The 13,208-nt window shown below is 45.7% G+C and overlaps 1 protein-coding gene across 1 annotated transcript in view; it reads right to left on the reverse strand.

The window, feature by feature from the left end:
* shisa8b (shisa family member 8b) overlaps positions 1–13,208 on the reverse strand; it is a 49,248-nt gene that overhangs the window by 20,183 nt on the left and 15,857 nt on the right. Inside the window, exon 2 of the mRNA XM_077201031.1 lies at positions 6,837–6,958. Coding sequence (XP_077057146.1) covers positions 6,837–6,958 — 122 coding nt within the window. The remainder of the gene's footprint in view (positions 1–6,836; positions 6,959–13,208) is intronic.

Raw genomic sequence — 13,208 nt, forward strand, 5'->3', positions numbered from 1 at the left:
TGTGTGTGTGTGTGTGTGTGTGTGTGTGTGTGTGTGTGTGTGTGTGTAGTGGCATATAAAAACAAAGCCTGAAATGCCGGAGGAAGAGATTTAAAGAGCGAACTGCATAAGGGGAAGTCTAAAATTGGACCGTTCGTCTTTGTGTTGTATGACACTGTCATGCCATAGCACATGTGCTCATATAAACACACTTTCTGATGCCTGATATTAACCTCTGCTCACTGTGGATAGGCTTGAGGTTTAGACTTCATGCCTGTTATTTAAGTTTTAATTTTTTTCAAAGGTGAAAATGGGGTAAATGTATTTTACCTATGCCATAATATTCTTGCAAAATTACAGAAAATACAATATTTGTGTCTTCGGGCATCTTGGTAAGATAGAGAATGAAGAGAAAAAAATTTGAGGAAAACATTGAAAGCATGATACACTCCTGGGTTCACCCAAAATGAAAATTCTGTCTGAAAGACCTGTCTCTGACCTCAATGAAATACTCAGCCTCAAGTTGTTCCAAACCTGTATTAATTTCTTTCTTCTGCTGAACACAAAAGAAGACATTTTGAATAATGTCGTAACTAAACTGTTAATGGGCCCGACTAACTTCCATAGTAGGAAAAAAAGTACTAGTAAAGTAAAAGTAAAAGTCCATCAACTGTTTGGTTACTGACATTATTCAAAATATCTTCTTATAGATATTATAGCAGGTTTTACTTCTACTTTTTTAAATTCATCATCTTATGAATTATTCTCAATAGGGCCAGGAATTTCTGCTTCAATTAAGTAAATATGGTTGATTTTGATTTCATGTTGACTGTATGAAAGGGGCTGTTGCTTCAGCTTCAGCTAATATACAACATACTGCATTGGTGCCACAATATCCAACATCTCTTTCCAGGCATCTTGTGATTACACAGCCTCAGGCCCTTGAACCATCTTGTGCTTATCACACTTATTCTCCCAGGCACTGTGGCCGTGTAATATTCCAAATTTAACCCCAGATAAAAGCCAACGTGAAGACATGTCTTTTGAACCGTGACATTAAATGTCACCTTCCCAGACCAAGACCAAAAACAGCACAAGCACTATAATCCTCACACTATTACTAAGGACGCAGAAAGTACGAAGTGAGATGTGTACAGTCACATCGCTAAACCCTCTAAGCACTGTGGAGCGAAACTTAAATCCCTTTCATAAAGAGCAGAGGAACGTTTGCTGCTTAAGCCTGGCACAGACGCTGGATATCAGCATAAACCCCACATCAACTGTCGGTCTGAAGCCCGCTGTGTCTCACGCCCGTGTAAATCCACCCAGTGCAATCGCAGATGAGACGACCTTGCGTGTTTAAAGATGAGTAAGAAAAGGAGGTTATAGATTTATTTTCCTCTGGCTCTTGAGGAGAAATTATGGGGGAGAAAACGTACTCGGTTACTAACGTAACCTCGGTTCTCTCTAGAGAGGGAACGAGTACTGCGTAATATCTTACGCTATGGGGAAAACCTCTTTTCCACGAGATATTGAAGCCAAAAATTATCCTTTAATTTTGATTAGTGCTGTCAAACGATTAAAATATTTAATCGCGATTAATCGCATTAATGTCATAGTTAACTCGCGATTAATCGCATTTAATCGCACATTTTTATCTATTCTAAATGTCTCTTGATTTCTTTTTGTCCCATTATTTTTTCTCATTTTAATGCTCTTATTAACATGGAAAAGTGGATTGGCTTGCTTTGTGCAAATGTTTTTTTATTGAAAACAACATTGGCATATATTGTGTTCAATTTCACACTAAAACATTCTTACTTGGAGCAAATAATCTCTCACACAATGTAACACTGTCCATCAATAAAAGGGTGAAAGAAATACTGACGAGGTCCTGATATTGACGAGGGGGCGGAGAAATCGCATCAGCTGTGTGTGTGTGTGTGTGTGTGTGTGTGTGTGTGTGTGTGTGTGTGTGTGTGTGTGTGTGTGTGTGTGTGTGTGTGTGTGTGTGTGTGTGTGTGTGTGTTTGGCCATCATCAAGTGGTATTTCAGACTGGACGTGCTGCGATGATGATAGCTCAGTTCACAACGACAAAACACACAGATCACTTTGGTCTCGTCAATGGAACCATTTGGCAACTTTTTAAAAGTAAACGTTCCATTCAGAATCTTATTGGCATCCATTTCGGTGTCTCGCGCTCGTCATCCACTCAAAACTGGACGTTTTGAACGTTCCTATAACATTCAGAAATAACGTTTTTATAACTTAATGGGAACGTTATGAAAACGTTCTTATAACCTAAAATTGTTAGCTGGGGAAGTGGAGAGATTCGCGATTGCACTGAACACGTTTTAAGTGCAGGCACATATTGTCCTAGCGAGCCCAGAGAAAATTCTAACAAGAGCAGCGTGTATCTGAGAGCGCGCGACTCGAGCAGAGAGATTCGTGCTCGGCACATTATATTCCACGCGCGAGCAGAGAGATTCGCGCTCGTGCATCCGGCTCGCAAGCCCAAACAAGTGTGTGCGGCGTGCCTGTTGTTTTGTTTCCGGTCTAGCTAGATCCGCTTGCGCTTTCAAAACGTCCATGCCGCGTCCTATTGCAAAAGCATGTGAAAAAAAACTACAAAGTTTGCTAGGCCAAAAAGACCGTTAATCGCGCGATAAAAAAATTAACGCCGTTAAAATGGGTTTGCGTTAACGCCGTTAATAACGCGTTTATCTGACAGCCCTAATTTTGATTAATGTAAAACGCTGTGCGGCAGCGTGCAGACATAGGCAAGACGGCTCGCGCGCCTATTGGCTGCCCTGCGGCAACAGCAGCAAGCCTATCGAGAGAGGCCCTGCGTGACGTGACATCCAATGGGGGTGCTTCGCGCCCATTTCTTCGCGTCCCGCCAGAATAGGCGTGGCCTTGGCCTATAAATACGCTCGACAGGCTGATACAAACTGGTTTTCATCGCTGAAGCGAACCAGCGCTGTTGTATGCACGTAGATACTGTAAGATAGCTGTAAGCTGTAAGATACGTAGTACTCGTTCCCTCTCTAGAGAGAACCGAGGTTACGTTAGTAACCGAGTACGTTCTCTTACGAGAGTATCTCTCGTACTGCGTAATATCTTACGCTATGGGGAACACAATGTAAGACGCCGTGCGTACTGGGATCCGACACCAAAGTCCCAAGGGCAGTAGCCCGGGGCTCATATAGTGCATAATCACCGTAGACTCACAGAGAGTCGGAGAAGAGAGGCTACCAGCATCATTCCCCATGAAATAGCATCCCATAGGAGCTAGTTATGTCAACAGTATATCCCGCAGACAGGGTGAACGCGTTCAGCCTGAACTGGGCAAAAGTACGGGCTATTCTACTGAATTCTAGACCGACAGCAGCTTGGCCTGTAAGGCGGGAACCTCTAGGTTATAGAACCTTATAAATGTAGACGGCGAGGCCCAGCCCGCCGCCATACAGATATCATGCAAGGAAATCCCACTAGACCACGCCCACGAAGAGGCCACGCCTCTCGTGGAGTGCGCTCTGACACCCAAAGGACACTGCAGGCCCTTAGAAGTGTAAGCCAGCGATATGGCATCAACTATCCATCTGGATAGGCTCTGTTTGGTTGTGGCCAGTCCCTTGGAGTGTCCGCCAAACAAAACAAAGAGCTGCTCGGTCTGCCTGAAGACAGACGAGCGGGACACATAAGCTCTCAGCGCCCTGATGGGGCAAAGGAGATTAGCATCCGCCTCCTCATTGTTCACCGGGAGGGCGCACAGGGAAATAACCTGGGCCCTGAACGGTGTGTTGAGGGATTTTGGCACGTACCCGTGCCTTGGTTTGAGTATGACTTTTGAGTCATTAGGCCCAAACTCCATACAGGACGCGCTTACTGAAAGCGCTTGTAAGTCCCCCACGCGCTTTATTGAAGCAAGAGCCACAAGAAATACCGTTTTGAAAGACAGGTGCTTCATGTCTGACAAATGGATTGGCCCGAATGGGGCACCTTTCAGGGCTTCCAGAACCATAGAAAGGTCCCACATAGGGACTGAGGGAGGCCTGGAAGGATTCAGCCTCCGAGCTCCCCTGAGGAATCGCACGACGAGGTTGTTTTTCCCCAGTGACTGGCCAGACGTCGGTTTTGCAAACGCCGTTATGGCCGCCACGTATACTTTGAGCGTGGACGGGGTTCTACCCTTATCCAGCAGCTCCTGAAGGAAGGAGAGCACTTCCGTAACCCCGCAGTCTACGGGTGAAAAGCCCTGAGCTTGACACCAGGTAGAGACCACTGACCATTTCGAGGAGTAGAGCCGTCTAGTAGACGGGGCCCTAGCCTGCGTGATCGTGTTTAACACTCCCTCCAGGAGGTTAGCGGGTACCCGTTGATGGCCCACATATGTAGGGACCATAACTCCAGGCGAGGATGCCAAATCGAGCCCTTTGCCTGAGAGAGGAGGTCTCTCCTCACCGGTATCGGCCACAGGGCAGTGCTGGTCAGCTGCATCAGGACTGGGAACCAGGTTTGGTTCGTCCATAGCGGAGCCACGAGCAGCACTGGGCATCCATTTTCCCTGATTCGTTCCAGCACTTGAGGCAGGAGCGAGACGGGGGGAAAAGCATAGAGTGGGCGTCGGGGCCATACGTGGGCCAGCGCATCCCTGCTCTTGGAGAAAAAGTTCGGACAGTGAGCGTTTTCCTGGGACGCGAACAGGTCCACCTGCGCTCTGCCGAATGTCTCCCACAGCAGTTGGATCGCCTGCGGGTGCAGCGACCATTCCCCTGCTGGGACATTGTTTCTGGACAGTCTGTCTGGTCCCAGATTCAGGTGACCAGGCACATGCGCTGCTTTCAGTGAAAGCAGGTTGTGCTGAGCCCAGTCCAGGAGGCGTTTCGTCAGCCTGTAAAGGCTTCGGGACCTGACGCCGCCCTGGTGATTTATGTACGCCACCACTGACATGTTGTCCGACCGACTAAGACGTGGCAGCCTTTTATCTGGGGATAAAAAAGGGCCTTAGCGCGTTGTCTACTGCCAGCATTTCTAGACAGTTTATGTTTAGGAGCTTCTCCTGTTCTGACCACTGGCCAAAGAACGGTCTGCCCTCGAGCAGCGCTCCCCATCCCGAGGTGGAGGCATCCGTGGACACCACCATCACACTCGAGGGAGTCCCCAGACTCACGCCTGACTTGTACCAGTCGGCTTTTTTCCAAGGTTTCAGAGCCGAGACGCATATCCTGTCGACCCTGAGGCGAAACAAACCAGCGGCCCAAGCCCCGGGCGGAACTCGTGCTTTCAGCCATAACTGCAGTGGGCGCATGCGAAGCAGGCCCAGCTGAAGTACTGAGGATGCTGAGGCCATGAGGCCCAGCATTTTCTGAAACCGTTTGAGCGGGACTATAGAGCCGCGGCGGAAGGATTTCACGGCGCGCTGAATGTTCAGTCCTCGCTCCGGTGACAGACGTGCTGTCATAGACAGCAAGTCCATCACTGTTCCCAGAAAAGAGATTTTCTGGCTGGGAGACAGCGAACTCTTCGCCCAATTGACTGTGAGACCCAAATTCTCGAGATGCTCGAGTAAAACGGTCTTGTGTTCTATGAGCTCTGATCGTGATCGAGCTAGAATCAACCAGTCGTCCAAGTAGTTCAAAATTCGCATGCCCTGAAGTCTCAGGGGTGCGAGAGCCGCATCCATGCACTTCGTGAATATACGGGGTGCTGGGGACAGGCCGAACGGTAGGACTGTGTATTGATATGCCTGGCCCTCGAAGGCGAATCTCAAGAATCGCCTGTGACGTGACGCAATCTGTATTTGGAAATAGGCGTCTTTCAGATCTATTGACATGAACCAGTCTCCCTGGCGCACGTGCGCGAGGATTTTGCTGGTTGTCAGCATTTTGAACTTGCGTTTCAGAAGCGCTTTGTTCAATTGTCGCAGATCTAGAATGGGTCTGAGACCCCCGTCTTTTTTCGGTACCAGAAAATATCTGCTGTATACACCCCCTTCGCTCTGAGCCTGAGATTAAGGTTCTATAGCCCCTTTGCTCAGTAGTTTCGCTATTTCGGTTCGAAGTAGATGAGATACTTCGTTGTCCACCGTGGTTTCGACACGTGCCGTGCAACGGCGGGGACGTCGAGCGAACTGTAGCGAATAGCCTCTCTTTATAGTGTTCAACACCCATTCTGATACCCCGGGAAGCATTGCCCATGCATTCGCGTGGATAGCTAGAGGCAGAATGATATCTCTCTCTCTATATATATATATTATAATGTAATATTACTAAATAATTTAAAGAAAAGCTTAATTTTCATCAGCCATTAAAAAGATTGTGTATATGCAAAAATATATGTAAATATATTTTTATATCTTATTTATTTAGGAGTTTATCTATCTATTTATTTATTTATTTAAATGTTTTGAAAGTCAGTGGGGTCCAATGCTCCATGAAGAAAGAAAGTCATACAGGTTTGGAACGACATCAGGGTACTTGTACATGTTAGAAAGATATTTTCTCTTAAAGATAAACCTTTCATATTTTTTTACTTAACTTTTTATTTTTTACTTGTCTTTCACTTTTTTCTCATCATGAATATAGCCAAGGTACCTGGTGTTAAACAATAAACAAACAAACAAACAAATATTTGTTGTTTTTTGCTATCAACAAGAACAGAAAGAAGTGAGCAGCTGTAAGCCAATGATTCACAGTGTACATTGTCATGCAATACTCATGGGAAGTGAGCCCCGTTGGGAAGCTGTGCGAACAGACATGTACAAAAGTGATGCATCCATAAATGCAGAATCTATAGCAGGTTTTGTTTTGTTTTTTGTTTTTTGTAGGGAGAACAGCAGAGGAAGTGATCTCACCACTGCGGCTGCGAAGCATCCTGGCAGAGATGCCATTTGCACTAACAGATGTGGTGCTGCTCAATGGTCCATCCACAGGACTCACCTCCCCTCCTGGCTGCTTCAGCAACTCCTGCAGAGTCCTGTGAGGAGACAAGAGTAATCATTTACCCAAACATTAGATACAATAGGGATGTCATTCAGGATTGAATTAAGAATGCTTTTATATTTACCATTGAATTCTTATATTTGATTTGAGGTGACAGGAACTAGAATTTGAAATTCCCAATTGAATTTTAGGAAGTACAATTAATATTTTTAAATTTATAAATACACTACAAGTCAAGGGTTTGGGGTCAATGTCTCTTAAACACACACCAAAGCTGCATTTATTTGATTAAAAAAAACAGTAAAACAGTAATATTGTGAAATTATATTTTAAGATAGTATTTACTCCTCTGGTAGCAAAGCTGAATTTTCAGCATCATTACTCCAGTCTTCAGTGTCACATGATCCTTCAGAAATCATTCTAATATGCTGATTTTGTGCTCAATAAACATTTATTATTATTATCAATGCTGCTGAGCTTCTTAATATTATTTAACTTGTGATACTTTTTTCATGATTCTGTGATGAATGGAAAGTTTAAAAGAACAGCATTTATTTGAAATATATTTTTTTACAACAATGTAAAAGTCTTTACTGTCACTTTTGTTCAATTTAATGTCCTTGGTTCATTTTTTATTTTATTTGACATATTGTCATAGGGCATTTAATCAAAGCAGTACTGTCCATAAAAACCACATCCCTTCCATGTTTTGCTGAAAAAGTAAGGGTAAAGATCTGTAGCTATGGCAGTGCATATCAGTATAACATTAGTGGTTTGGAGCTGAGAGTCCCGAGGCTGAAAATCAGCATATTGTCATATTTGATCAATACTGTCATTTAGCATCTGCTGGAAGTCAACAAACAGTTGGTGTAGCAGGCAGTCATCTCAATATGTTTTCTCTACACACTGGAAGCACTTTAAATCCATTACACTAGTCACATTAAACAATAAATATGTTAACAACTCTTGGCATTCACAGGACTGCGGTTATGTTGGCTTTGTCCTAGAGTTCCCGAACCCTTTCCTGTATCCCTGTGTCCTCCTGGGTGCTGTGTTCTTCAAATCCTTGACACTCCATTATTGTTCTATTTCCTACGGCCTTCACTTGTATCCCTAGTGTGCTCTCTAATTCTGTCCAACACCCTTTAACCAACAAGGGACTGTGATAAGATCAAGCGCACTGGCCTTTGGCCGGCTGATGCCAGCGGCAGTAGGCCACCACGGCCTAAGAAAAACAACACATCAGAAAGGCATGAGAATATAGTCACCCTGGTGATGACTTCTTCCAGGGAAGACAGAAAAAGCATTTGCAGTGGAGCAGGGAAACAGATAGCAGTGCAATTGGATGGGATCAGCCATTCCTGAGCCATCTCCGTTTACATCCCATCCTAGTGTTTTTGGAATTCTCTTGAGGAGAGTAAAACTCAACTCAAACTAGAAGACAAACATTATATGGTCTCTCTTGGGAGCTCACATGTATCAGTCATTGGGTAGGACAATGCTGAACAGCTGTCCCCCTCTCCCAATATGTCCATGATATGGGTGAGCATTTTTGGTCTTTTTGGGAGGACTCAGATGCAGTATAAATGGAAAATACGGAATACGAGTTAATGTGAGAAATGTTAATGTTCAATATGGCAGCTGTAGGGTTTAAAGTTCTCTCTTTTAAGAACTGATTACATGTTTGCTTTTTCTATTTTCATGTTTACTGGACCGGCCTTGGAATTTGTTTAAGCTATGGAAGTAAAATATTACACCATTGTTACCATACCATACCATCTTCTTCCAATTATCCGGGGCCAGGTAAAAGCAGAGACGCCTAGACTTTCCCTCACCCTAGACACTTCCTCTAGCTCTTCCGGGGGGATACCGAGGCATTCTCAGGCCAGCCAGGAGACATAATCCCTCCAGCGTCCAGGCATCCAGGAGGCACCCGGAACAGATGCCCGAGCCACCTCTCGATGTGGAGGAGCAGCGGCTCTACTCTGAGCTCCTCCCGAGTGACCGAGCTCCTCACCATCTCTAAGGGACTGCCCAGCCACCCTGTGGAGAAAGCTAATTTCGGCCGCCTGTATCCGGGATCTCGTCCTTTCGGTCATCACTCACAGCTCATGACCATAGGTGAGAGTAGAAACTTAGATTGACCGGTAAATCGAGAGCTTTGCCTTGCAGCTCAGCTCCTTCTTCACCACGAGAGACCGGTACATCGACCACTTTTCTGCAGAAGCTGCACCGATCCGTCTTTCAAACTCCCGTTCCATCCTTCCCTCACTGGTGAACAAGACCCCAAGATAATTTAACTCCTCCACTTGAGGCAGTAACCACCAACCTGAAGCAGGCAAGCCACCCTTTTCCGACTGAGAATCATGGCCTCGGACTTGGAGGTGCTGATTCTCATCCCAGCCACTTTGCACTTGGCTGCTAATCATCCCAGTGCATGCCGAAGGTCCTGGTCTGATGGGGCCAACATGACAACATCATCCACAAAAAGCAGAGACGAAATCGTGTGGTCTCCAAACCGGACACCCTTCGGCCCCTGGCTGTTTTTTATGAACAGAACCGGAAAATTATTAACAGAACGGGTGACAAATGGCACCCCTGCCGGAGTTCAACATGCACCGGGAACAAGTCTGACTCACTGCCGGCTATGCGAACCAAGTTCCTGCTCCGGTCTTACCGGGACTGGACAGCCCTTAGGGAAGCTGAAAAGTGTGATCCCACTGTAGTTAGAACACACCCTCCGGTCCCCCTTCTTAAAAAGAGGGACCACCACCCCAGTCTGCCAGTCCAGAGGTACTGTCCCTGACCGCCACACGAATTTGCAGAGACGTGTCTGCCAAGACAGCCCCACAACATCCAGAGACTTGGGTGAGCCCCCGGCCTCTGCTTCCTCAAAGGAAGACGTGTCGGTGGGATTGAGGAGATCCTCGAAGTATTCCTTCCACCGTCTGACGACATCCCCAGTCGAGGTCAACAGCTGCCCAGCTCCACTGTAAACAGTGTTGGTAGGGCACTGCTTTCCCCTCCTGAGGCACTGAACGGTTTGCCAGAATCTCTTTGAGGCCAATTGATAGTCCTTCTCTATGGCCTCACCGAACTCATCCCAAGCCCGATTTTTTGCCTCCACAACCACCCGGACGGTAGCCCGTTTGCGCTGCCGGTACCTGTCAGCTGCCTCAGGAGTCCCACAAGCCAGCCAGGCCCAATAGGACTCCTTCTTCAGCTTGACGGCATCCCTTACTTCCGATGTCCACCACCGGATTCGGGGATTGCCGCCTCAACAGGCACCGGAGACCTTACGGCCACAGCTCCGGCCGTGTCGACAATGGAGGTGCATCCTCAATATCTCCAGACTCCCTCGGGGTCTGGTCGAAGCTCTACCGAAGGTGGGAGTTGAAGATCTCTCTGACAGGGGACTCTGCCAATCGTTCCCAACGGACCCTCACAGTACGTTTGGGTCTGCCGGATCTGTCCAGCTTCCTCCCCCGCCATCTGATCCAACTTACCTCCAGGTGGTGATCAGTTGACAGCTCCGCCCCTCTCTTCACCCAAGTGTCCAAGACATATGTCCGGAGGTCAGATTAAACAACCACAAAGTCGATCATCCATGTCCAGCCTAGGGTGTCCTGGTGTCATGTGCACTAATGGACACCCTTATGCTTGAACATGGAGTTCGTTATGGACAAGCTGTGACTAGCACCGAAGTCCAATAACAGAACACCGCTCAGGTTCAGATCAGGAGGGCTGTTCCTCCTATCACGTCTCTCCAGGTGTTACTGTCGCTGCCAACGTGGGAGTTGAAGTCCCACAGTAGAACGACGGAGTCCCCAGTCGGAGCACTTTCCAGCACCCCTCCCAGAGACTCCAAGAGGGGCGGGTACTCTGCACTGTGGGCAACTCCAGAGTGGGAGAGAGTCCAGCCTTTCTCAAGGAGTGTGGTTCCAGAGCCCAAGCCGTGCGTGGAGGTGATTCCGACTATCTCTAGTCGGTACCTTTCAACCTCCTGCACAAGCTCAGGTTCCTTGCCTGCCAGCGAGGTGACATTCCACGTCCCTAAAGCTAGTTTCCGTGTGCAGAGATCTGGTCGTCAGGCCTCCGCCTTCGACTGCCACCCGATCCACCAGGCTGAGCCCAGCCGGGCCCCATGGGGGGAGGCCCGGCCAACAGGCGCTCGCATGCGAGCCCCAACCCCGGGCCTGACTCCAGGGTGGGGCCCCAGCTGCGCCATGCCGGGCGACATCTCGGTCCTTGTTGTTATCTGCTTCATAATGGGCTTATGAGCCGCTCTTAGTCTGACTTGTCACCTAGAACCTGTTTGCCCTGGAAGACCCTACCAGGGGCATATAGCCCCGGACAAATAAACTCCTAGGATCGTTCGGGTTACTCAAAATACATTGTTGTATTTTATCAAAATAAGTGTATTATTTGAAATAAACAGAACCCCTAAGAGGACACGGTCATGGGAAAAAATATTTGTGTTTTTGAATTCGCTAGCAATTTTGTGTTCCTCACAGTTGTAATTGAAATTATTCAATCCCCATTGCAAATCAGGTTAATTGGCAAAATGTACAGACTTTCAGCTGTTTGCAATGAACAAATCAAACAAAAGTAATTGAAATAGCTCAACACAACAAATGTTTCAAAATGCAACATTTAATGACTTCTGCAGTCTCAAAATTATATAACCCCTTCATGGCAAACATATTTAGTACTTAGTAGAACACCCTTTTGCTGTTATGACCAGCTGCAAACAAGATGTATAACCAGATATCAGCTTCTGGCAGCGCTTCTGAGGAATCTTAGCCCATTCCTCATGATCAATGTCCTCCAGTTCAGTAATATTATTGGGTTTGTGTTCTGCAACCACTTTCTTCAAATTCCACCAGAGATTTTATATGAGGTTCAAGTCAGGTGACTGTGATGTCCATGTAGAATCTTCCAGGATTTCTTCTGCAACCAAGCCTTGGTGGAATTTGAGGTATGCTTGGGATCATTGTCCTGTTGAAAGATCCAATGACGCCCAAGCTTCAGCTTCCTCACTGACAGTATGACGTTTTCTCCTAGAACTTCCTGATACTTCAATCTATCTTGTCTTCCACACGCTGCAGGCTTCCAGTGTCACAGGATGCAAAGCAGCCCTAGAGCATCACCGAGCCACAACCATGCTTAACTGTAGGCAGAGTGTTATTCACAGTATATGCTTCATGCTTCTATGCTTCATATGCCCAAAACTTCTGTGGCTTATGATTATGAGCACTTTTCTTGTGCTTTTGGGTCAGTAGTGGTGTATGGCTTGGAGTTCTGGCATGGAAACTGCATCTCTTTAATACACGTCTTACTGTGCTAGCTGAAACCTCAGTGTCTGTTACCATCAGGTCTTGCTGCAGGTCTTTTGCAGTCACTTGAGGGTTTTTCTGAACCTGCCTTCTCAGAAATCTGGTTGCAGCTGTTGATAGCTTCCTTTTTCTGCCCCATCCAGGTAGTGTAACCACTGTTCCTTTAACTTTGAATTTGCAAACTATGCTTCCAATGGTGTCCTTAGGAACATTTTGTGCCTTCGCTATCTTTTGTATCCTGTTCCTTTTTTGTGAAGGGCGATGATATCTTCTCCTAACTTTTTTGTGACACAACCATTCTTGTGACTTAGCCATATTTCTAAAATGCAGGCAAATGTGACACTCAGTAAAGCCAGTTCAGATATTTCATGTGTTTTAGCTAAAGCACACCTGGTGCAACTAGTGAAGCCCTTGATAAGTGGCATCAGATGTGCTTGAGACAACACCTGTTTTGCAGATATGTGTTGTGGTTGTTATATATCAGGGGGTTGAATAATTTTGAGACTGCAGAAAGTTGCATTTTCAGTTGAATTTGGGGAAACCACTTGAAACATTTGTTGTGTTGAGCTATTTTAATTACTTTTGTTTGATTTTTTCATTGCAAACAGCTGGAAGTCTGTTAACTTTGCTAATAAACCTGATTTGCAATGGAGGTTAAATAATTTCGATATCAAGTGTCTATACTATAATATATTATTATGTATATTATTATAATTCAACTTAAAGGGGATTCATTTGTTTGTTTCTTTGGGGCTTCTGTAGAAATACTAATAATAATAAAACTTAAATAGGATAACAGCTTAAAATTATTATAATTAATACTATTTAATTATTTATTTTTTTGTTGATAAAATATATTTGATAATTAACCCTCTTATTATAAAAAAAATATAACTGAAACATAATCTTGAAAAACTTTTTGAAGATTTTGTCCTTTACCCATTCTTA

This window comes from Siphateles boraxobius, unplaced genomic scaffold (genome assembly GCF_051911475.1).
Source record: "Siphateles boraxobius isolate OS27281-9 unplaced genomic scaffold, OSU_SipBor_1 46, whole genome shotgun sequence".
NCBI lineage: Eukaryota > Metazoa > Chordata > Actinopteri > Cypriniformes > Leuciscidae > Siphateles > Siphateles boraxobius.